Raw genomic sequence first — 24,798 nt, 5'->3', positions numbered from 1 at the left:
TTTTCACCCAAAAAAATACATGTTCAAAGCAACACAAGGTGGACCAATAACAGAATTGTGAACTCCACTCTGTAGAGTAGGCAGTCATAATGAAGCAGTACACTTTCATTTGTAAATTCAACATGTTCTTCATATTTTTGGCCACCAGATGTCACCAGAGATGACTGAGTTGAAAAGCTTCGGCATCAATAAGCCAGTATTGAAATATAATGTTTTTTCTGCTACATTTACGAAACAAGTTTTCCCGAGTTCTAATCTTTGCTAGCTAGGTCTCAATGGGCCATCTTTCAAGATTTATATCTTGTGTGTATGTGTGTAAGCCACCGCAGATGAACTGGGGAAAAATATAATTAAAAGCTGTACACATGAACAGGCGGTGGCGGTAAATGCATCGCCGCGGAGGTCGAGTTCCTCATTCACAAACCACAAAAGAAGAAGGACTTATGACGCGCACTCTCCGCCAATATGAAGGCACCCAGGGCAGTTTCTGCCTTTGCTTTTAAAGAATAAGCCTTGTAATTTTTTTTACAAGTGCTAAATCCGCCAGCCTGATTAAAGTAGGTGTGACACCGAAAAAATATCTTGGGTGAGACCGTGTTTTCATTTACAGATTAGCATGCAGGCTACTGGAGCAGGCTAAGATAGGCCCCGCGCTGAGATAAAACATGACACAGTTAACTTTAGCATTAGCCTGCATTCGCTTGTTTTATTCTAGTATGAGATATGCAGAATAATTACTGTTAATCTACGACGCTTTTTGAATTTCAGAAGCATCCTGGTTAGTTAAAGATGGTAAACAGAACTCAGTTCTTGTAGTTAACGGGGAACTTCAGCTTACTTAAAGGTAGCATGCGTTGTTGCTCGCTATAAGTTAGCGCAGAGCAGCTGCACTGACGGCAGATATTTGCATGTGTTTATGTTTTGGATGCTCCATTATGCACAGGAGTACTAAAGCATCCGGGAAGGCCATGTGATTATCAAACGGTTGCAACAGTAACAGTGAGAAATGGGTTTTCGGTTGCAGTTTAAGATCGGTTGTAGGGAATGAATTAATTCAGGGAGTTTGAGGGAATCGCACTGCAAAGAAAGTTTCCTGCCAGACTTCCTTTGTTTTTTTGTTTTGTTTTCTTTTTAAGTCATTTTTTTTTCTAAAGTGCCAAGTTGTAAACATGCAGATGATTAAAGAGAGTTCACTGAGCGTTGTTTGTCATATTTGCAGTCCTGCAGAATGTCCAAGATCAGGCGGAAGGTAACAGTGGAAAATTCAAAAACCATATCTGACAGCAGCAGCAGCAGCAGCACCACAACCAGCAGCAGCACCAACCCCGCTGCTCCGTCCCGCAGGCCAAGTGTGTTTGAAAGGCTTGGACCCAGCACTGGGAGTAATGCTGCTGATGTATGTATAACCCAGAGGTCAGAGAGGGTTTTCCCCCTCCAGGAGGAAATCTCCAAGTCTCTGTGTCTTTGAATGAATATGGCGCAGTGCTCTGTTTCTTCTTTGGCCTGGCTCATCTGTATTTTGTTTCTTTGTTGTTGTTTTTCTTTTTTTTAGAGTCACTGTAGAAATTGGCTGAAGACTGGGAATTGCAGTTACGGCAACACTTGTCGCTACACACATGGAACTCAGCCACGAGGCAAAGGATTTAGCTTTAGCCGGTAAGATGGCTGCGGTTATTGAATTTGTATTGAGTGTTGCTTTTAAAATCAAATCGACCTTTGTGCATGTGTTTTTCTAATCTCTGCGTTAATGAAACAGGTCAACCGAGAGGCCCACAGGTGATCTGCGGGAGAGGATGAAAAATAAAAGACAGGATGTTGAAGCAGAAAACCTGAAACGAGACCTAGATGAGCCCTCGTCCCCCACAGTAAGAGTGAGTCCTCTGCTCTTTTGGTCTTTGATAATAATGCATTTCTGAATGAAGAATCTAGTTTCTATTTGAAATCATTTTGGAAATTTTAGTACATGGTGCACAACGGTTTGTTTGTGTGTGCTACTGTAGCAGAGAGAGTCCTCCAGAGGCCGACACAGAGAGAAGGAAGATATAAAGATAACAAAGGAGCGTACCCCAGGCAGTGAAGAAGAACCCACAGAGTGGGAAACCAATCGTGAAGGTTCGGTGTTTTGTTTTGATGACGTTTAAAGGGAAATTGACACATTTATTTGTAAATACCATTTTGATGTTGTGGATTGAAACGCTCTTCTCCATTCCAATTTTATTGTTTTGTTTTGGGGGTTTTTCCATTAATTTTCAGACTCTGATATCGGTGATTACGACTATGAGCTATCCCTAGAGATGAAGCGTCAAAAGATTCAGCGTGAACTAATGAAATTAGAGCAGGAAAACTTGGAGAAGAGAGAAGAAATTGTCATCAAGAAAGATGAAACTCCGACGAAAGCCAGAACCACAGCCTTGCCAAAGGTAAGCGATGAGATGCTTTTATTATTTCAATACGTGACCTCTGGATTTCAAAAGTATTAGCACAGCTCACTTCCTCCGTTGAAGTAGCTGTCTGCAGGGGTGGTTGTCGTCTGAATTTTAGCACGATCTGTCACATTTGTCCTTCAGGCTTCCCCTGAGCAGTTAAGCTCCAAAGATTCACCCTCATCCAGAAAGTCCAGTGGCTCGCCAAAACATAAACGGGGAAACAAAGGGCTGGGCTCGGGGAAGAAAGAAAAGAAGGCATCAGTATCCTCACCTGTTTTAGAAACTACCAGGTAGGGAAGAAAAACAAAATATGAGACCTACAGATTTGATGAGGTTCTGATAAATATCTTCCATCATTCTTTAACCAGGTCTTCGAAAGGAAGCCACAGCAAGAAGAAAGGGCCCCGTACCCCCAGTCCCCCTCCACCGGTCCCTCTGGACCTGCCCGTGGTCGGGAAAAAACATAAAGGCAAGCACAAAAATAAGGAGAAGTCTGACGAGAAGCAGAAGGAGGGTAAAGATCGTGGACGAGATGCAGAAAAACACAAAGAGAAGAAGGAAAAACGCAGGTAATGTGGGGACTTAGTGCATCCTGCAGCGTGTATATGTTTTTAATTCGTTGAGTCATATTCACAGTTATCCTGAGTTATCCTTTTCAACTTCCAGTGCTCGCTCTTTATAATGTCGCCTTTTTGTTTGAAGGGACAGATCTGACAGTTCCCACAAGGCCAAGAGGTCTGTGACATCAGAGGAGCGTTCTGGTAGCGTGTCATCTCCCTCCAGGGGTGCGTCGCCCTCAGCCAGGAAGAAATCTTCCTCTCCTAAAGCTTCCTCCCATAAGGCTTCTATCTTGGCATCCCCTCCTCACAGGTGAGCACACAGAAACCTTTTTTTCCAGGGCTGTAGACATTGCAGGATCACTCACCTGTACTTCTTTCTTCACAGTTGGGTAAATATTTGGTCATGACAGCCAAGAGGAAATAACCTTTTGTCACTGCAGGTCTCCTTCTCCTCCACGCCACCAACGCAGCCCCACTCCTCCCCGTCACCGCTCGCCTTCGTCCCACTCGGGTTCCTCTGCCCAGCGGCACTCTCCCTCTCCTCGACGCCGTCGTTCTTCTTCCCCCATCTACCACAGAAGCGCCACCGCTCAGGCCTCCGCCTCCTCACCTCAGAGCTCCCGGCGCTCTCGTTCGCCTCCTGCTTCTCATGACACCTCGTCACCCCATCGGCGGTCTGACAGGTTGAGCCCCAGCCGGCGCCACTCCAGGGGCCGCGAGAGGAGTCGTGGCGATAGAGAGAGGAGTCCTCCCATCCAGGACCGCAGACATGAGCGCAGAGATGGTATCTTCATCTTCCATTACTGGATTTCTATTTCTCAGTCTGTTGGCTGATTGGAGCCTTGCTTTAAAATATAGGCTGTCAATTAAAAAAATGTACATTTATCTGCTATTAAGCTATTTGTCTTTTCTCCACACAGATAGTCACAGCAAACGAGAGAAGGACAGCATCCGTGACGACCGGGACTATGACTCTGAACAGATCTCCCGGGATGCCCGTGACGACCGGGACGCCCGAGATGCTCGTGACCGACGGGACGCTCGTGACCGAGGAAGGGAACCAACTCGAGATTCTCGTGATAGCAGGGATGTGAAGGACTTGAGAGAGAGCAGGGTGGAGACCTGCTCCAGTCGAGACCGCGAACGGGAGCGAGAGAAGGACCGGGAAAAGGAGAGGGAGCGAGAAAAGGAAAGAGACAGAGAGAGGGAGAGGATTGATGCACACAGGAAGGAGGACCTGACTCAGGATGACAGGAGCTACGGGAGAGGGCATGGACGTGACGATGGAGGCAGAGGAGAAGCAAGGACTGAGAGCAGGACGGACAGAGCTGATAGGAATGGCCGAGGTAGAGGACGCGCTAATGACATACCTGAGAAAGGCAAGTAAATAAAAGCAAAGTGATTATTTTCAGTCTTTTTAAAGTATGAATTTGGAATACTGCTGTGAGTTTTGAGAGTGTGTGTGCGGCAACAAAAGACGAGACATTTTGATAATAAGCTGCTGGAACATCTCATATCTAATGAGGGAAATTAACAAAATAATTGAGAGTGAAAAGATGATTGGCTGATTGCTCTGCTGGTAAAAAGACTGCGTGATAAATTGCTCAAAATTTTCAGAGTAAAAGACTGGAGATTTCTGCTTCCCATGATCAATAAAAGATTGAAAGGATCTGCAGAAATCTTTTTTACGCAAAGGAAAAGCAGAAATGCTAGCTAAAATCTTCACTGTATCCCAAATTTGATGGTAATTGTTTTCCCTTTTAGTCTTTTTGGGTGACTGTCTTGAAATATATGTCAACCCATTTTCTCATTTTTCCTTCTGTTAGGCTCCAACAGAAACTCTCGGGGTTCCCAACTGGAAAGCAGCCATGACAACTGGGAATCGCGGAGCAGTGCCGTTCGTGAACGGAGTGTGGAGAGGAGCACAGATCGCAGTGCCAATGAAAGAAGCTCTGACAGGGTGTCAGAGCGAGATCGCTACGAGTGTGAGAGAAGAGGGGAGCAGACCAGAGACCCCTCGTATGACAGGAGAGGAGGACATGGAGAGCGGGATCGCAGAGACAACCGAGAAAGAGGTGAGGATTAGAAGCCCACACATGATTTCCTTTGTTAAAGTAAGTGTGTAGTTATTCATGGCTGGTTTCTCTGTTTAACAGACCAAAGGGCAGCTTCTCCAAGCAGACACCAGGGGAGGCTGGAGGAGTCTGAGAGGGACGAGAGGAGGGACGAGCGCAGGACTGAGAGAGCTGAAGACAGGAGAGACGACAGGACTCGCGAACGGGAGAGGGAGCGAGAGAGGGAACGGGAGAGAGAGAAAGAGAAGGAGAGAGAGCGGGAGAGAGAGAGGGAAAAGGAACGGGAGAAGGAGAGGGAGGCGGAGAGGGAGCGGGAGCGGGCCAGGGAGAGAGAACGAGAGCGAGAAAGGGAGAGGGAGCGAGAGCGAGAGAGGGAAAGGGAGCGCGAGGAGCGGGAGAGAGAGAGGGAGAGGAAAGAGAGAGAACGGGAGAGAGAACAGCGCGAGCGGGAGAGACTGCGGGAATGGGAGGCCCGTGAGAGGGGAAGGGAGGAGAGGCGGGAGAGGAGAGACGACGCCAGGGATGAACGGCCGGTTCGAGACAGCCGGGACGATCGCAAGTTGAGGCATGTGTCAGTTTTTAATCCGTGTATTTGTGCGACTTTCTACATGAAATAAATAGTCATCCGCACATAATCCAGCAATTATTTACAAAGTAAAGTTTCCTGAATGTTCAGATTTAGTTTTATTTAGCCATTATCGTGCTAATCTCCAAATACTGATCTGCGTTTATTATAATGTCCTCTCCTTCTAGTCGTAAGAGGCCCAGGATGGATAGCAGCCAGAGTCCCCGATCCTCTCCTAAGCGAACGACACTGGACCTCAGTCCAGCAGACAGCGACGACTACAATAGTGCCGAAGATAAAAGTGAGCGCCCGATTGGCCGAGGGCAGGCCAAGCTCCACCCTCAGCCCCTCCTCCCCAGCCCAGTGTGTCTGCCTCCATCTGACAGTAGGGAAATTCTTTTTGAAAGGACACACTTATATTTTAATGGGGGTTGCACTTTTCTCATGATACACATCCTTCTGTAAACGTGTGTGCTCTGTGTAAACACTTTTAAGTTTCATTTCTCTTTGTAAAATGTGCTGGTGCTTTGGTGTCATTGGCTGTCACTCCAAATTGGTTAAGTGAAAAGAAAATGAAAGAGCTTTCATGTCAAAGGGCTCCTTTAGGTTAGATTTTCCTTTCACTGCATTTTCAGCCAATACCTCCAAGGAAAAACTTCTGTACTTGACTCCAATGCTTTAAAAGTGCTGAACATGTTTATGTGACACACAGATGGGGACAAGCATCGTCTGCTGAGCCAGGTGGTACGGCCCCAGGAGCCGCTGTTACGATCGCCGCCGAGAACTGCCGCATCCGATGACAAGCCCACTCACTGGAAGGATGAGGACCGCAGGGTAGTCGGGGACAAAAGGGAAGCACGCGGTCGCCATGAGGACCTGGAGCCTCGTGGGGAACGAAGCAGAGGGGCCGACAGGCGTGGAGAGCACCTCTCAGACGCGCCTTCTGACTTGCGTACCAGAGGCAGAGATCCTACACCACCTCCGCATCTACCCCTTGCCGCTGCCACTGAAGACAGAGAGACCAGTGGTTCCCAGTTGCATGAGGAGGGGAAAAAGAAGACAAAGTCACAGAGGAAGGGCTTGAAGAAGGGTCGCAAAGACGAAGAGACTGTCGCTGGCAGCGCCCTGGCTGCTGCAGGGGACCGATTCAACCCCGAGCCCCCATCTGGGGTTTCTGCAGACGTGCCTCCACCCTTACATTCTCCCAGGAAAGGGGCAAAGAAGAAAGCTCTAGAGCGAAAGAGGAAGCGATCGCGAGGGGCGGAGTCTGAAGCATCCGAGGAGGAAACTTCAACCTACCTGCCACACAGTAAGAGGAAGAGGGGTCCTCGGACACCGCCGCCCTCAATGAGACCTGATCAGCGAGGCGCTGGAGGGAATACAGAGCGCTCTCCTCTCTCCAAAATGGACAATTTCAGTGACTGGTCAGATGAGGAGGTGACAGACCGGGGAGGCTCGCTGGAAACACTTGCTCCTTTGGTTTCTGCTGATAGGGCTCCTGCTGAACCTCTCAGGAGAGGTGGAGGCCCCAGGATGGGCCGGGGTAATCCACCACCCATTGCACCTCTGCTCTCCCAGGATCCTCCAATGCTGCTGCAGACTTTGCCTCCGCAGCCTCTGATGTCCCAACCGCTGCTCCGCAAACCCCCACCAGAGCAGACGCGCAGCAGCAGCATGGGGAGCAACCAGAGTCGGACATCGTCTCGACGCCTGCGTTCACCCTCCAACGAGTCAGCCCACAGAGAAGATCCCCAGGGCCCACGATCGCGCCGGGGCATACTTCAAGGCACCAACTCTCGGGACCGGGAAAGAGAGCGGGAGCGAGAGAGAGAACGGGAGAGGGAGCGAGACCGCGAGAGGCCGGCGGCGAATGACCCTCCGTGCTCTGAGAGGAAGTCCCGGATTGATCAGCTGAGGAGAGGAGAGCCCAGTCGTAGCACCTCATCAGGTAAAAGCCTCACCTGAATCCTGAACGTGACACAGAATTGCACACATCCTGTACTACCAGGATCCCTCTGAATTTGACCTATGTTGATTTATTTATTGATTTATTTTTTAATTTAGACCGGCAGGATTCTCGCAGCCACAGCTCCCGACGCAGCTCTCCTGATTCTGAGAGGCAGGCCAGGTCCCGTGCCGGCTCCTACGACAGTCGAGAACGAGAAAGGGAAAGGGAGCCGTTTGAACGGGAGAGGGAAAGAGAGAGGGAGAGAGAACGCAAGGACCTCCGACCTCAGCAGCAACAGCAGCAGCCTCTGCTTCTTCAACAGCAACTACAACAACCACCATCAAGAGAATGGGAGCCTGAATGGCCAAGCCGGGGGCGGGAGCCCCTGCTGATGCGTCCTGGTCGCGAACCTCTCCTTAGGGAGCGGGACATCCGGGACAGGGAACGCTTACTCCCCGAAGGACTCATCCAGCAGCATGAACGGGAACGGGAAAGGGAGAGAGAACGGGAGAGAGACAGTCGAGGTGACCGAGGTGTTGACCGAGAGAGGGAAAGGTTGATGATGATGGATATCACGCCCCACGGGGACCCCAGGGCTCCAGTACGAGGGGACATCAGAGGAGACTTGCGAGGAGACATGATGAGACAAGACAGGATGGATTACGAGCCTATGCTGCCCAGAGAAGCTTTCAGTCCTCCAGAGCCCGAGAAACCGAGCAACAGTCCCCATCTAACTGGAGATCAACGGGAGGTGGAGAAGGCAGACAGCATCGATGGTAAGAAGATAAAAACGTGCATAAATGTTTTTGTTTTCATTTCTTGTTTTTCCTACAAGGATTTTAAGAAAACTGTGTGTGGTGGTTTTAGGAGACGATGATGGGAAGGAAGACGATGTCCAGTCTATGGCATCTGTTGGCGAGGAGTACGAACCGATCAGCGATGATGAGCTGGATGAAATTCTGGCTGACAGCCAGAAAAAAGAAGATCAGCAAGAAGAAGAGAAAATCACAGGTACAATAAAGACATTCTGTGGATAATATATACACGCATGAAAGTGTGTCGTCAGTTTCTCTCCCCTCTTTATTTCTTTATTTTTATTTGATTGTCTTGAAGTTCATCAACTCTACAATTAATAGAAATTGAGAAAATGCAAAGTATTCAGTTGAAATTTTCTCTGGTGATCTTTAACAAATGAAGCCTCTGCCTTTGTCGTGTGCCGACAGGTCCTCTGGATGTGATAGATGTGGACTGGTCCAGCCTGATGCCCAAACAGAAACAGGAACCGCGGGCAGCGGGGGCAGCCTTGCTCCGCTTCACCCCAGGGGCAGTGCTTCTTAGGGCAGGCATATCCAAGAGACTTGCTGGCCCAGAACTTCTGGAACAAGTCAAAGAAGTGTGCAAGTCTGAGCTGGACGATCCCAAAGGTGAGTTGGGGACATAAAAACTGGATGTATTGAGTTAACAGTCAAATCTCATTAAAGGAAAAAACAATTTTCTGCAGAATACGTATGTGGTTGGAGATCGGCCAGAGAAGAAAAGTCGTAGGCTTTTGGATACTGTGGAGGGGACATTTAAATTCATGTCTGTACCTCTAGACTGAAAATATGAAGTGGCATGCCTATGTTTATCATTAAGAGAAGGGTTTCCCGTCACCAAATAAACCAAAATGAAGAGGAAATGAATAACACCACCGGCAACTTAATAAACTGGCATTCCCTTCCTCCTCTCCTCAAGCGTCATCTCCCGAACTGAAGCCGGGGTCCAACACATGACAACGTGATTAAATGTGCATATGTGTTCCAGATATTGTTGCAGTTATTGTCAGCAGATTAGACATGGGACCCTCTCCGTCTCTGGACAGATGATATAAGCTGGTTAACTGGACAAGAACATTGTGGCAGCTAATGTTAGGTTCGAGTGGCCTAAAATTCACACCTCACAGTTTGGTTACATTTTCACATTGTATGAGAGTTTATTCACTAACTGTAACAAAGTTACATCCACTTCAAAGACAGTTTCACTCATGCTGGCTAACAGCAGCACTACCAACAGTTCAGCGCGTCATTGATCAGAGCTTGTCTGACTCCTTGACCCGGATCAGGCTCCTTTTACAAAGTTTCACAACCTCTTCCAGAAGAAATAAAGCTGAACGCTTCTTTTTTTTTAAATTCCTGTTGATCCATCAAATTAAACCTCTGTTGTCATCATCTTGGTAGATGCTGACAAGCTCTTTGAGCATGACCTGGGAGCCTTGAATATGGCAGCTCTGAACAGGCGGGTGGAGAGGGCAGGTTTATTGAGAAATCTGGGGCCGTGCTGCAAGGCCCTGTGTGCTCGCAGGGACTTCGCCATCCGCCGGCAACTGTTGAAAAACGAAAAGGTATGTGCTCTCCAGTTACAGACCTAAATTAATAAACAATATGTTGATCTCAATCTTAAATGAATGTGCTTAAATCTCTTAACTCTTAACTATTTTTTCTCAGGGTCTATCCAAGCATGACCCCACCACACCTGTGGTGGACAATGAACTCCTGCAGATGAGCATGCGTCTCTTCAGAAGGACCATGGCTGGCCAGGCATCAGTCCCGGAAAGGTCGGACAGTGGGTCGGCACCAGCAGCTGAAATTACTGAAGCTGGTAGTGGTAGTAGTAGTAAGCTCAGCACAGCACAGCCTGAGGTCTGTGTGTCCTGAGAGTAAAACACATCAGAGGTGAATGCTTCTAGGCCTTTACTTCCTCTCACTCCTAACTCTGTTTCTCGCTGTCTCATTTCGTTATATTCATAGCCTGTTTAGTCACGAGAGGGAAAACGGCAATGTTATGACTCTTTCAGTTATTTGTTTTTCATGTGTTCCATAGACTGATAACTAGCCTATGGAGGGGTGCAACTATCCATGTATGAGAAATCTAAAACGCCTAAAATGACTTCATGTTTTTGTGGATTTACAGTGTTTTAGAGCAGATTTTTAACGATCAGTTTCACCTGCCTGACAAAGATTTGTTTCCTATGTCGTGCATTGGTTAGTACAACTGTGCATTAAAATGGTTAGATGTTGATTATTTTTTAAATTTTTTTTTTGTAACTGGTCTTTTGGTTTGTATGAAACGACTGTTCAGCCATGACGTAATGGGACACTTAATATTGTTCTGGTTTTTTTGTTTGTTTGTTTACACCATAATACATGAATCCGAGTCTATAGCATTGGCTGCAGATTTTATCGACTCACAACAGTGAAACATCCTGCAGGAACTTGAAAGAACATTTCTCACTAAAAAGCACTGCCAAGCTATTCCTTCACTGAATGTAATTAGTTAAAGCTTTTAGTTTGTGGAAACACGCTTTATTTTTTGTGTTTCTTTTAAATGGTTTGGCAGTGTCTTTCTTACAGGAACTGAAGGGAGTGCAGATCACCAGGTCACGAACATGAACGAGTGGAGTTCTTCTTCTCACAAGCCCACATCATCCATGATGGAGCCAAAGCGCTCCCAGTAGGAAAAGACCGTGTACTGCTTAGGAAATAATGACTGAAAACAAGCCATTAATCTGAACTTTCAATCTGTCATGCAGTCGGCTAAACAAGGTCACGGTAGTCTTGCACAGATGGATAAGGTGCACCTTTAAAATGTGGTTGTATCAGGAGACAGTTGCTTAACAAAAAACGCAAGATTTGCATTATGTGTGTGCTGGGATAATTTTAAAGGACTGAAAAGATTAGGAAGGGGCAAAGTACTTTTGTCCTAAAGCTCTGGATTCAACACGATCCACCACCCAATCCAGCTCCATGACAGGAAATCTGATTCCTCTTCTCCACCCATTCGGGGTCAGCGCCTGTCCTACACCCAGTTTTCACATTTTGACTTCCACTGAAAATTTCTGCCAAAACGAAATTGGCAATAACACAATACCGAAAATAAATAAAAAGTTTCCAAAATTGGGACCACTTACTAAGGAAAGGACTACCTCATGAAATCCTGTCCCACTGAGGAAACAATTCACCATCTGCTACATAATGTGTGGTTCACGATGTGGGTCAGTTTCGAGAACTAACAGGAGTGGCCGAAAAGCAGTATCAGTAATTTTATCGACACAGAGACATCGAACTCAGTTTCCCATTATATTTCAGTTTGACCATGACTCTGGTTTTACAGAAAACTTTTTTTTTTTTGTCCTTGTCTCTAATATTCGAGTAATGGTATCTGGTTCAATGCTGTAATTTTTTTTTTTACTGTAAAATAAATATTGACATTTTCACAAATAAGGACAAACGTGATGAAATCTTCAAGCAAACAAATTTTTGAGGTAAGTTCTGGAGTTTAGCATATAATTACCACCACTTCATGGGTGATAGGTTTATGAGTTTGTCTCCATATGTGTCTACAGAGGAAGTCTTATGACTACTCTTTTCTTTTTTTTTTAATGCATTAGTATTTTATCAGTGTCATACTAAAAAGTAGATAAGCCTTAATATCGGGAAAATATGAAAAAAATTAAAAAACAAAACTGTCTTCGAAAAAACATACACTACTCAGGACTTAATTACCTGAAAAGATTTTTATACTACAAACAGTGTATGATACTATTAAAGTTTATTTTCCTTCTGGTTACGATTGTCCTGTTTACAAGGACAACACTGTAGTTGATGTTCACAGAGGTATGATATGATATGGCTTTTAAAAATGTAATCGGCATGAATGAGTAGTAGTGATTTTGTCATTTGTAATGATTTTTGTAGAAATTTGTGTCAAAATTTGATTGTGTTAAATTACATATTCTTACTTGTAGACATGACATTTTGTGTGATTACACACATCTTTAAATTATAAGCACAGCAATTCCTTTAGTAGAAAAAAATAATGATTACAACCATTCTTAATTTAATTATGTGGAAAAATTTGTTTAATTTCACATTTCTTTACATGTGCAAAATAACACCATGTTTGATATAGTATATACTTAAAATATGTATACTGAAAACAAAGATATACATTTTTTTAAAGTTATTTAAATATATTTGTCACCATCTGTGATTTTAATAATTATTTTTACCTTTCTAGTATATCTGAGATTCTTACAAGTTAGAAGTAGACATATCAGTAGAATTTGGATGTTAACTAAAGTTTCAATTAGGATGCCTGAAATGTAAGAAGAGTAGGTATCTACAGCAGTTCAACTGCTGATAGTAATTATTAATAACAATCGAACTTTGACTAATAAAAACTGGATTCTAGATGCTAAAATTGCATTTTAGCCTTTTCAACGTGGAGTTCTAAGATAGGCCATAAAATCTTTGTTCATACAGAGGAAAAGTCTGATGCCATCCTGCTTGGTGCAATGAAAACAGCAACTGTGTGTAGAGCAGAGATGGGCAGTAACGCGTTACTGTAATCCGATTACTTTTTTCAAGTAACGAGTAAAGTAAGGGATTACTATTGCAAAAACGGTAATTAGATTACCGTTACTTTCCCGTAGGAACGCTGCGTTACTGCGTTACTAAAACCGTGATTTTTTGCGAGAATGTCTCATGACAGTGACGTAAGCAAGTGCGACGTTCGTGACAACAGCTGTGTGCAGATCAACAATGGATCGACTGCGGGAGAGAGTATGAGCGTGCAGCGTTTAAAGCGTGGAAGTACTGACCTTACTTTAAGTTTGATTCCATAAAAAGTGACAAAAACATTAGTGTCCGCTGTGCGTGGGAAAAAAAACTTGTTTTTACAGCGAAAAAAACCCCCCTAAACTTCCAAGCAAGCATCGAGTGCGCTATGACGTAATGGGAAATTCACAGAGAAACTCACGGATTCTTCCACTGACCGCTGTGGCACACCTGCACCAGGGTAAACCTCCGCCTACCCCACTCCTGCTTTACAGGTGAAAATAGAGCAAAAGGACCGCTAGTCTTTGACTTTATTTATTTTCTGCTGTGTTTTACTTGCATCTATTTGAAAGACTGAGTGTAAACACACAAAAAAAATATATTTTATGTGCTGGAATGTGCAGAAAATAGGTTTAAATAGGTTTAAAACAAATTTCTTCCAGTCAGAGAATGTTGCATATAATTAAATTTTTGCTTGATGCATAAAGTTAAAAGATTAAAACTAATAAAAGAAGTTTTAAAAAGGGACTTTTCCATTTGATTACATTTTGTATGATGGATTGTAGAAAAAGTAGAATTGGGCTGAAAGATCTATCGCTTTATCACCTATTCAGGTTGTAAATCGTGTTTTTAAAAAGTAACTAAGTAATTAATTATTTTTGAAAATAAGTAATCAGTAAAGTAACGGGATTACTTTTTTGGGGAAGTAATCAGTAATTAGTTACTGATTACTTTTTTCAAGTAACTTGACCAACACTGGTGTAGAGTCACAAACATCAAAAATTATATAAAAGGTATACACTTAAAACAGCAATTATCAACATACAAGGAATATATACAGAAAGAAACAGTTGGGAGTATGATTACAAACAAATATTAATGGTAAAGCGACTGATACTTGCACGTTTCTACTAAACACTGAAAGGACTTAACACAGTGTGTCATAGTTATCCACGTATATATTTTCTACACCTGTGCTTTCAGTGTTAAATTCACACTTCAGTTTTGAAGAACCCGTAATTCAATACCCAAGGGCACTTAAGCATGCAGACTGGAGCAGCCAGGGATCAACCCACCAACCTTCTGATTAGGCAATGACCGGTCACCGGCTCTACTTCCTGAGCCACCTCGGGAATACTATATGGTAGCTAATACATACGTGAACAGTAGTGCAAATAGGTTGAGAGTGAAATAATAATTTACCGGCAAAAGTGATGACAGAAAAAGTATGAGAGATAATGTGGTAAGGAACAGTTAGAATGTTATAAGAACACCGTGTTGTATTAAAATTTTCTTAAAATGCACTCAAAACACGACCGATTGAAGTGTAGAAGCGTTCTAATAGAAACGTATTGTAATAATAGCTGACAAAGTTACAGGACTCTTACAATGGAGTTTCCAGTGATAAGTAAGGAGCTATTCATATCAATGATTAATACTTTTGCTAATATGATGCGAATCGTAGATATCTTTAATAAGAACTGTTAGTCATTACTCGACAGAAGACAAATGTTACAGCCAACAATTTCCATAAAAGCTACTTCTTTAAAGTTATACGGATTTTTCATGCTAGGAACCATTAGCTCTACGTTTGTTGTTAACGGGCCTCATTCGAAACGGACCGGCTTCCTTTACCCACAACCCTCCACCTTAGCTCAGTCCTTCCGACTTCCGCCTCAGCTAAGAGCCGAGGTGAGTAATTTTTTCAGAAACTATAATTTTACAATCCAGCACCATCCTGTGCTATTAAAGCCACAGAAACGTTCATCCATCGTGTAATAATGTTTATTAGTACTGTATCTGCTGTTATGTGACCATTTTGATCTTGCTGAATGTTTGTAAAGACTCTTTAAAGCGACGAAGGAGAAGCACCGGAGCGGTTTCTAGCTGCATGGCTGTCCATGTTCTCCACACACTGCTGGAGTGTTTGTCACTCAGAGCACAAACATAATACCAGCACTACAGTTATTCTTTTAACGTTTATATCATTTATTTTCTTATTTAAGCTACATGTTGGCTTGAGTAAGTAACGCTAGCTCGAGCTGTATGCTAGCGTCAGGCTTTTCTTCGGGTGTCGAGCTTAAGTTGTGTTGAAAGCGGACTCAAACTTAAGTATGCGTGTCTTTTTTCCCCTTCTTTCTAGATGGCCCCAACAAAGAAAGGAGAGAAAAAGAAGGGGCGTTCAGCCATCAACGAGGTGGTGACCAGAGAGTACACCATCAATGTCCACAAGCGCATCCATGGAGTGTAAGTACTGCTGGTGTTATGCCAAAAAAAGATTTCCGATATATCTGTTTGTATGTTTAAAATATTTGCTTATGGTGGTAGGCTGTATAAAGCTGCATTAAAGAAGGGGGTCATACAATAAATAAAGAAATTACCTTACTCTTTTATGAAGCCAGGCCTTTTGGGCCACTGAAAACAACTTTATAGATCTGTTATGTTGTATTTGTTGTAGTTTCTGCAGCCCTCTTGGTCACATCTGTTGAAAAAGACACTTTTAATCTCAAGAGTTTTTACCCAGATCAACAGAGGATATCTAAAAATCACTTTGCCAAAAGGCTGATCTGCTTCTGTCTTGTGACAGGAATATTGTTCCTGGCTCAAAATTACTTTTATCGTTAATGATATAATGTTTGAAAGGTCAGTAAGTTATTAACAACAGTTTAAATACCGATTGAAGATTAGATTAAAATATATTAAAGCGACTGCAGTGTGGCTTTGTTGTGTGAGATGGCTGTGCACATGAGCACATTTTGTTTGGATGCACTAAAAGCAATCAGTCCTTTAACTTATTTTACATAAATCGGAGCATTTTAGTAATTCATGAAATGTATTATATAAGAGAAGACAGAAGGCTCAACGATAGAAATTCAAATTACATTAGGTCCCCTTGTTTTCCTGAGCACACAATAAAGCAGCACACATAAAAAAGCTAGAGACAAAGGTAGTTCAGTGAATAGACAGTGCTTCTAAGTGCTAATCTACAGTGAAAGGGAGAAAATGATCAATGAAAGAATTTCATTTTTGAAAAAAACTTCCACAAACCAAAATACCCTTTACCTGTTAATCTTGTCTGAGAAATGACAGATCCTTCAGCCACAAAGAAAAAGGGGACATGAGGATTGGGTGAATTTGAGTATTTTGTGCTGTACAGAAGATAACATCAGGGGAACAGACGGATCTTCAAATTCCAAATTAAAGTGTCTGATTTGTTTGATGAAAATCATTAAAAAAATAATAATAATCACACTAACACTTGGACAGTCTGGGTCATTTTTAAATTATTTTACCTAGAATAGGTCTAATAGGAATAAGTCACATACATTTAATTTGTCAGTGACTGTTATCTGTCGCCCAGTGCTGCTGTTCACCCAGTGTTGGCATGCTGAGAAATACTAATCAGGCTCTTTTCTGTTGTATTCATATTAAAGTTGTCCCTTTTTTCATTTGCAGGAGCTTCAAGAAGCGTGCTCCCCGCGCCATCAAGGAGATCCGCAAGTTCGCAGTGAAAGAAATGGGAACTCCTGATGTCCGCATTGACACTCGTCTCAACAAGGCAGTGTGGAGTAAGGGTGTGAGGTGAGCTGGTGCCCCCTTCAGATTTCAGCAGCTTCACCCTATTTGCTTTTATGGGTGGTTTGCACTGCGTCCGTGTTTATTCTTACCTCAAAGTCATTTTTTACCTTCCTGCGTATTTATATGAAGGGTTAAAGTGTGCAATACTGGCTGTCAGTAAGCTCCTGTCACCAGAGTGACTTTAGGAACTGCTATATGTCAGCGTGTGCTTTAACAAGTTAGGTTTGTACAAAAAAGAAGAAAGAAAGCTGTAAGAAATATTCAATTAAAATTCTATGCTCAGGTGTGCCGTTGCCATTTTTCAGTCATTCTTTTTTTTTTTTTTTTTTTTTTTTACAGGTTAGTTGAACTAGTGGAGGTGTTGGTCAGCCTTCTGTGTGCACACAACAGATTTATTGGACATAGAGCAAAAGTTGTGCTTAGAAATACAAGATTGTCGGAGAACTTGTTGATGGCTCCATTGCTTTCAACTATTTGTGATTCACTTACGTCTATGTGGGAAAAATCGAATTTACCATATTTCTGTCTGTGCTGAAAGTAGGATATCTGAAGGTTTTCTAGTCTGTTTCTCAGCATATGAACAGAAGAAGAGAGGGGAGGTGTTTTTCAGTGTTGTGGTTTGCTGTCATTTAATATCTCGATGCATTGCTTAAGATTACACAGGAATTAAAACTGCAAGAAATAAGAGTGGCAACATCCTGTGATTGTAGCAGTTAGTAATGTCCCAGCTAATCATTTAGCTTCCTGGTTGTTCTTATGTGTGCGTGCGTGTGTGTGTCACAGGAACGTCCCGTACAGGATACGCGTACGGCTGTCCAGGAAGCGTAACGAGGACGAGGATTCCCCCAACAAACTGTACACCCTGGTCACATACGTTCCTGTCACCACATGCAAAGGTAAGCATGTTTCTCACTCACTCTCAGGTACCCGTGGAAGTAATGATGACATTTTCTTAATCGTGTCCTCTCTTTTCCCCACAGGTCTGCAGACAGTCAATGTTGATGAAAACTAAAAGTTGTCTCCAAGTCGAATAAATGGAAATAAAAGGACATCTAGTGTTTCCTCTTGCATTTCTTTCTTGTTTTTTCTTTTTTGCTCATAACTGAAGGTTTGATTTGAGATTTGTTATGGATTAACGATGATAATTTTAGGCTAGCAAAACAGTCAAAGTTTGTAAAAATTAAATGAATCTTTACCCCTGTTAATATAACTATTTATAATTTGATGTTTTTAACCTCCTAGGACTTGGTGTCCACATAGGTGGACGTCAGATTTTGGGTTGTCTAGACCAGAATACTAAATTTTGCTCTACAAGGGCCTGATATCCACTTACGAGGACATTATACATATGTGCATCTCATTTTTGTCAGGAACAAAAATCAGGTTAAAAAAAATAAATCTGGCAATTCTTTGTTTTTTACACTCATCAGTGTCCCAATATGCCCCAAAATCAAAGAAATTAAAAATGCATGCCATGAAATAGTTTGGGTCTTAGGAGATTAAGTATAAGTAAGAACTGTCTTTGGGATTTGATGCCCTCTGTTTTCAAGCAAAGCAAAATTACTTTACTATTATTTGGTTTTTTAGGTTGTAAAGCTCCTGATTGGTCATTGAACGCTACCACTATGACAATACAGTGCTGATAGTTTATAGGGGGAAAAAATAGCTGGATTTATTGGAGCGTGCTGGGTGGTGTTTATTAAGAATATTGTTATGATATTTAAATGGAAAATGAATTAGGTGTTCAATTTCTTTGAACAATGGAGTCCACCCGCTTGATGAAGTGGAATATATTTGATTTAATCCAAATGTAAAGATATCAACAAAGTAACCCAAGTTGTCTCGTGAGGACGGTTCTTTTGACAGCTCCCTTTGGAGTTCACAACAGCAGATTATCTGCCTCCATCTCACCTTATCTTCATGTCCTTCATTACATTCCTGAACCTCTGTGCACTTTCTCTTTTCCACCTGCATGGCAGCTCCACATTCAACATCCTTTGTTTGGACATGCGCACAGAAAGGATCGTGGCTGCAGGTTTTATCTCTCTACAATCAATATTGCCTGAACCAGCAGCCAAAGACGATCCAAACTACGCTTCACATAAACATCGTCACGAATTTCCTCTTACTTTTGCTGTTTTGCTTCCACCACGATAAAATCACACTTCATGTAGAGCTCTCGCTCTCTAAATCGATAATCAAAACCCACCCCTACTTATTACTTCCGACAAGAAAGCCTCATTTCTGCTGTTCAATACTGAACAAATATAAACTTTTTAAATTATGCAAAATGCTTAGCTGTGTCTTCAATCAAACCTCTGTAACTTTGCTCTGCTTCACTTAGTTTTTGACTGCACAATATTTTTAAGGTCATCTGCTATAAAAACCCAGACCAGGAAAACCGCCTTCATGTTTTTCTGTATTTTATCCTCAGTTACTTTGACACAGAGGAATCTGCTGTGATGCTTACACCTTTGATAAAGTCTCACAAGTGTCTGTTTTCTTTTTATAGATTAAAAATATAGATATGCACTGATAAGTGATCAGAATTATAATATTTCTGACTGAGGCAAAATTTCCCCGATTCGAATCAAATCGTGGATCGAGTCGATTCGGGACCTTGTGAATCGGAATCGAATCGATTCTAGAAATCAGTGACGATACCCAGCCCTATTAATCACTTCTGATTCTGGTCATTACCAATGTAAACTGTAGCCTCTTCATCTCTGCTATCTCCAACGACCTGTTCCTCTATATTTGATATAACAGGTAGTTCTGAAACTATGGAGCATGGACAAAATAAAAATGGGGGAAAATAATGTAATTAACCTAAAAATATATATTAATAAGAGTTTGTTTATGTTCTCGCGTCATTATATAAATTAAAATGTGGTGTTTCGGGTGTGCTCACGTCAGATCATCATGGCAGCGCTGCCATGCTGCCGCTAAGGGGAGCTCCATTATTTTGTCAGCAGTTGGATGTTGAGAGGACTGGACGCATCAGCGGAGACGTTTCTATGGGATCGTCTAACGGTTTCTCTGGAGTTTGTGCAGCTGCGAAGTAGAACTACAACTTATCAAAAAGGTAAAGCTACGAGGCTGCTTTCGATTTTGGGCCGAGTGTGTCTGTGCGGTGAGATTTAAACTGGTCTAGCCAAGAAAACAAACGAGCACGATTTAAATTGTCTGCTTCATGTCTGGGAGGGACAGATGTGGCTAGCTGGTTAGCTAGCTGACCAGTTAGCTAGCTGCCTGAAAGCACCACTATTTAAATGAGCTGACACAGAGGCTGAGAGCATTGCCGTTAGTTTTTCTCCGTACACGGTCGCTAGCCCTGAGCTGTGTAGTTATCACTTGTCTTGAATCGTTATGTAGGATAGCTCACCGTTAAGACATATGATTTAACAGGTTAGTTTTAGCGCCAGTCAAGTCCTATCTCCATTACCTGTGTGTGTGTGCTCAGGTGGGAGCGCCGCTCGCTGTTTCCATGGCCGTCGGCTGATGTGCGAAGCGATGCGGCACTACTGGCTGCTCATCGGGGCTTGCGGCTGGGTGCTGCTAATCCTGATGTTTCTCAGCAAGTTCATCAGCTTCAGAGCTGTTGATGGTAAGCCACTGGACCTGTTACGGTGATAGCTACAGGCGGGAAATCCCAGGAGGGTTGATTGCGATCAGTCCCATTTGATTTATGTGTTTTTTTTTTAGATTACGGAGAGAGAGCTGGAAGTCAGAGTGGGACAGTACCAGGCACTAAGGTGGTGGTCAAACCCATTGGGATGTCCAGCCCTGAAAAGCAATCTCCAAAGTCATCAGATCAGGTGACTATTTGCTGATTGCTAATTATAACTAATCCATGCCATTTGCGTTTTCTCTCCTCTACATAACTCTAAGTTGTGTATGTTTCTCAGCCTACAGCAGTACCCGCAGTGGCAGATTGGCAGTCAGTCGCCCAGAAGCGAATCGAGCTGCTCTCGACAGTGTGTAAGAACAGCAGCCTGAGAAATCTGACACACGTCTCCATCAGCAAATTTGTCCTCGACCGGATCTTTGTCTGTGACAAACACAAGATCCTGTTCTGCCAGACGCCTAAAGTGGGTAATACACAGTGGAAGAAGGTCCTCATTGTACTCAATGGTAAGTATGGACAGGACGGAGGTAAAAGCAGTGCTGTTCTTTTTAACTTCATGCCTATTTGTTGAAGTAGTTAATTTAGATGAGTTGTTGTTATTATTATTATTATTTGCAGGGGCTTTCCAGACTGTGGAGGAGATCCCAGAAAACCTTGTTCATGACCATGAGAAAAATGGCCTCCCTCGCTTGTCGTCCCTCACTCAGCAGGAAATAAATCACAGGTGGGCTCGTAGTTACATTGATAAATGTGGACTTATCTGGTTGAAGTAGTCAAACGTACTTCCTTAAATCAAAAAGCAAAAATGAAGCAGCGCTGCTTCTTCTGAAAGATGCTGGCACATAGATTTCAATAAATTTCTGTCTTGAATGTAAGGAATGCAAGTTCAAGTGTTTGTGGCTTACGCTAACGTTTATCTGCCTCGTACCTCAACAGATTAGACACCTATTTCAAGTTCTTCATTGTGAGGGATCCCTTCGAGCGCCTGATCTCTGCATTCAAGGACAAGTTTGTGAAGAACCCCCGCTTCGAGCCGTGGTACAAGCACGACATAGCTCCGGCCATTATATGGAAATATCGCAAGATTCACCGCAACAACGACCTCGTCGCCTCCGGTCTCCACTTCGAAGACTTTGTTCGCTACCTCGGCGATGTGGAAGGCCACAGGCGTATGGACCGGCAGTTTGGCGAGCACATCATCCACTGGGTGACGTACGCAGAGCTGTGTGCGCCGTGCAAAATAAACTACAGCGTGGTCGGCCACCACGAGACGCTGGAACAGGATGCCCCGTACATCCTCAAAGCAGCAGGCATCGACACACTGGTGACCTACCCTGCCATTCCTCCAGGCATCACACGCTATAACAGGACCAAGGTGGAGCACTACTTCTCAGGCATCAGCAAGCGAGACGTCAGGCGCCTCTACGCACGCTATCAGGGCGATTTCCATCTGTTCGGCTACCCAAGTCCAGACTTTCTACTGAACTAAGGCAATTAACACCGACTAAAAGACATGTTTGTTTTTTAAATATATAAACCAGCTTTGATTTGCTGGGAGTGAGTTGGACTGTAATTAACAGAGTCAGTTCTTTCTCATGAATGCAAACTGCTGCCTAATATTAAGACGTTTAACAGCGTGTTTGTGCAGATAGAAAATGTAACCGATGAGCAAACGTAGGTGCAGGATGGGGTGTGAGAAGTCGCCATAATGACACTGAGCAGTGAATAACCACAGATTCTATTAGGTTTTTATTGGTGATGCTGAGGGGGAGCGTCAGCATTAAGGTCAAATGTATGGTACACATCAAGTGGAGAAGACGTTTGTAATATTTATGATTAATTTGTTCTCTGTAATTTTTTTATATGTAATGCCAGGGATGCAGGACGGTAAACCCTGTAATGTAGCTGTTATGTATGGATCGCCTGTTTCATTAATGGATGTTGCCATATGCTTCAGACAGCGTCCTTTTCAGTACCTCTTCCTGTAATGCCAGATACAGGCGCAGTAGACCGCGTGTGTCTGGGAGCACAAAGATGTGAATATAAATCAAATGATGAGACAGTCGTGTTCTCGTGGATTTCAGAATTTCCTTTTTTACATTTTGAAACCTTTTTTGTTTAAACACTTGGTTTTTCACATATCATAATGTGGAATCAAAATGAAGCCCTGGACTGTGTTGTGCCAACTACTCCAGTTTTCAGCCTTTACACTACACCTATATTTAGCTGTTAATGCTTTCGGGTCGTTGAAGGAAACTGGCACTGGATTTTTAAAAAGGCTATTTTTTTCAATTAGAAATGTACTATGTAAATGTACTTGTCTTTGGAATTCAACATTTCTATTACGTGTTGCTATTTATAATATTATTAACCCGCCGAGTAGTGGCACAAGAGGTGTCCCAGTTGTAAAAAACAAACAAACACTGCTGCGTCTCTGCAACCTCTGGGTGACCTTTTGGACAGGTGGTTGTGTTACAAAGACGACATGGCTTGTAATAAACTTGCTGGTCAGTTGTGTGTTTCTGTGTTTGTTTTCTTAAATATTGCTCAGGTGTTCATTTTACTATTATAATAGCTGATTATTTGGGGGGGGTCACCACAAGCTGATCCACTCCCTCCATCTCACCAACCCTGTTCATGTCCTCCTTCGCTACATCCCTGAATCTTCTCTCCTGCTCTGTAGCTGATGTCGCTGCAATAATGTCAAACATCCACAGGGGGCGGGGGCAGCAGTGTATTTAAAAGTGAGTGCTTGGTGAAAGAAGCCACAAACCTCCTTGAACCCTTTGAACTTAAATGTCAGCACACCAGTCTGTTGAATTGACATTTAAGCAGAGGGCTTTAAGGGCAAAACAAATACTTCATAGCTGTATGCAAGCATCAAAGAGGCTCAGGGCAAGGACAGGAGTTTGCATCGTCAGTGTCAAATATCCAAGCTCACACTGTGCAAGGTGGATTTAAGTTGATTTACACAGAGCATAAGCTTCAGTTAAGTGTATTAACCCCAAGTGCCTCAAAGCTTTGTGGCTCGCGTGTTTGTTATACGTTTGTCTGCCAGGTTATCTCTCCCTCGTGCTGTCCGACTGGTTGGTCCTGTCCTGTCGTTCCACCATGGAGATAAAGTTTGTTTGAGCAACAGATGAACGCTCCATTGTGCAGCTGTGACAAGTAACAGCAGCTGCTGGTGTTCACGCAGAGATCCAGGGTTGTAAAAGTCCTCAGGAGTGTCGGTGTGTGTATGTGGTTTTTTTTAATATGATCTGTTTATTTAGCACTGCTGCAGTTTAAGTGTGGACCATATGAATCACATTCGTTCATATGGACAGCAGAGGTTAACCTAAATCAGTGAAGTGACTGCAGGTTTTCTTACACTCCTTTGACCAATGAGTAGCCTGTTGGTTGATCTTCATTATTTGGCTGTACAGTATATCATTATTTCACCTTAGAAGCCAGTGTTGTGCATGCAGGCTCCAGTCATGGTGAAATTAAGCTGTTTTATTACAGGCTGCTCCCTGGAGTGCACTTAGGTGCTGCACACGCACACAGCAGTAGCATCACTCCCGAGATTGCTCACTTGCCACACCCATGATTACCAATATTGACACTGAAGTCTCAGGCGCGCATGTCCATATGGATGCTGTGGTGGGGGCTCTGCTCCCCTGCCTGTCTCTGTTTATACCACCTGTCCTTCTGCTCATGCGGCAGAGCTACATAAACACCGGGCCTGCAGGCTGATAGCGGTTAGCTGGGGAGGGGGGGTTCATTTAATATCACCTCGGTGGTCACGCTTGATGCACCGAGAGCCCAGCCCTGTTTGTCTATGTGCAGCCGACCGGCTTCCTGTGTCTGTGCGGCTCTCCGGCAAAGCTGGGAGAGCAGTGAGCAGGAGAGCAGCGGAAGTGTGGGTGACTGACTTTCAAGTTAAAGTGTAGCATTACACCCTTGGAAAGCAGGTCGATATGTGATCATTCATCACGTGTTTACTTCCAGGAACCAGTTTAAGAGGTTTTATAATGAGCATTGCCTTAGAAAACATTACACGACTGTATGAAAGTCTTGAGCCAGCTCTCATTTCCTCGTGTTTTGCTAGAAAAATTAAAAACTTGATGCAGTTATCTATTGAAACATGCGCAAGCATACTGGTAAAACTGTTAAAACTCCAATTTCTGCAAGTGCAAACGTTTAACTATGCGTTTAATCAATTAAATACCTTATTATAAGACAAAGAAGAGCAACTTTAACACTATTTCTCAGTTTTTTACAGCATGACTCTTTGTGTAAATTGAGACAAGAAATGTGTAAAATTATAGAAATTTGTCACTTAATGAAGTTAGTAGATTGTGAATGGCAATGAGGGAGGTTTTTACATGTAGGAAAAGCAGCAAAAGTCCTAAATGCCCACCCTTTTCAAAAGAAATCCAGT

At 43.3% G+C, this 24,798-nt stretch overlaps 3 protein-coding genes across 5 annotated transcripts; all 3 read left to right on the top strand.

Moving 5' to 3' along the window:
- The first annotated feature begins 420 nt into the window (after positions 1-420).
- Positions 421-10,771, top strand: zc3h13 (zinc finger CCCH-type containing 13). 3 transcript variants are annotated; one of them, XM_084921900.1, is made up of 20 exons: positions 421-586; positions 1,220-1,396; positions 1,553-1,656; positions 1,757-1,871; positions 2,001-2,112; positions 2,254-2,420; positions 2,568-2,716; positions 2,795-2,995; positions 3,135-3,296; positions 3,427-3,770; positions 3,907-4,365; positions 4,813-5,061; positions 5,143-5,626; positions 5,815-6,011; positions 6,339-7,574; positions 7,691-8,350; positions 8,442-8,585; positions 8,798-8,998; positions 9,791-9,954; positions 10,058-10,771. In XM_084921900.1, exons 2-20 carry the CDS (start codon positions 1,229-1,231, stop codon positions 10,265-10,267), a joined length of 5,526 nt encoding a protein of 1,841 aa, XP_084778026.1. In that variant the 5' UTR covers positions 421-586; positions 1,220-1,228; the 3' UTR covers positions 10,268-10,771. The 3 variants fall into 3 exon arrangements, with proteins under 3 accessions (XP_084778026.1, XP_084778025.1, XP_084778024.1); XM_084921899.1 differs by having other exon boundaries at positions 422-557; positions 3,129-3,296; XM_084921898.1 differs by having other exon boundaries at positions 422-586; positions 3,129-3,296.
- A 3,965-nt stretch (positions 10,772-14,736) lies between these two features.
- rpl31 (ribosomal protein L31) lies at positions 14,737-17,817 on the top strand. Its single transcript, XM_084922028.1, has 5 exons — positions 14,737-14,860; positions 15,312-15,415; positions 16,625-16,750; positions 17,531-17,643; positions 17,728-17,817. Exons 2-5 carry the CDS (start codon positions 15,312-15,314, stop codon positions 17,757-17,759), a joined length of 375 nt encoding a protein of 124 aa, XP_084778154.1. The 5' UTR covers positions 14,737-14,860; the 3' UTR covers positions 17,760-17,817.
- Positions 17,818-19,701: 1,884 nt separating this feature from the next.
- chst10 (carbohydrate sulfotransferase 10) lies at positions 19,702-22,892 on the top strand. Its single transcript, XM_084922027.1, has 6 exons — positions 19,702-19,832; positions 20,211-20,354; positions 20,453-20,565; positions 20,656-20,881; positions 20,994-21,099; positions 21,312-22,892. Exons 1-6 carry the CDS (start codon positions 19,727-19,729, stop codon positions 21,862-21,864), a joined length of 1,248 nt encoding a protein of 415 aa, XP_084778153.1. The 5' UTR covers positions 19,702-19,726; the 3' UTR covers positions 21,865-22,892.
- The last annotated feature ends 1,906 nt before the right edge of the window (positions 22,893-24,798 follow it).

This window comes from Perissodus microlepis, chromosome 23 (genome assembly GCF_051167445.1).
Source record: "Perissodus microlepis isolate ML-2025 ecotype Zambia chromosome 23, ASM5116744v1, whole genome shotgun sequence".
In the NCBI taxonomy this organism is placed as follows: domain Eukaryota; kingdom Metazoa; phylum Chordata; class Actinopteri; order Cichliformes; family Cichlidae; genus Perissodus; species Perissodus microlepis.
This window is presented reverse-complemented; position numbering and strand designations above follow the sequence as displayed.

Coding starts and splice junctions, on each gene's coding strand:
- zc3h13 (XM_084921899.1), top strand. CDS start 1,229: ATGTCCAAGATCAGGCGGAAGGTAACAGTGGAAAATTCAAAAACCATA. Junction 2,996..3,128: donor GAGAAGAAGGAAAAACGCAG/GTAATGTGGGGA, acceptor TTTTGTTTGAAG/GGACAGATCTGACAGTTCCC. Junction 5,627..5,814: donor CGGGACGATCGCAAGTTGAG/GCATGTGTCAGT, acceptor CTCTCCTTCTAG/TCGTAAGAGGCCCAGGATGG.
- rpl31 (XM_084922028.1), top strand. CDS start 15,312: ATGGCCCCAACAAAGAAAGGAGAGAAAAAGAAGGGGCGTTCAGCCATC. Junction 15,416..16,624: donor CACAAGCGCATCCATGGAGT/GTAAGTACTGCT, acceptor TTTCATTTGCAG/GAGCTTCAAGAAGCGTGCTC. Junction 17,644..17,727: donor TCCTGTCACCACATGCAAAG/GTAAGCATGTTT, acceptor TTTTCCCCACAG/GTCTGCAGACAGTCAATGTT.
- chst10 (XM_084922027.1), top strand. CDS start 19,727: ATGTTGAGAGGACTGGACGCATCAGCGGAGACGTTTCTATGGGATCGT. Junction 20,882..20,993: donor GGTCCTCATTGTACTCAATG/GTAAGTATGGAC, acceptor TATTATTTGCAG/GGGCTTTCCAGACTGTGGAG. Junction 21,100..21,311: donor CAGCAGGAAATAAATCACAG/GTGGGCTCGTAG, acceptor GTACCTCAACAG/ATTAGACACCTATTTCAAGT.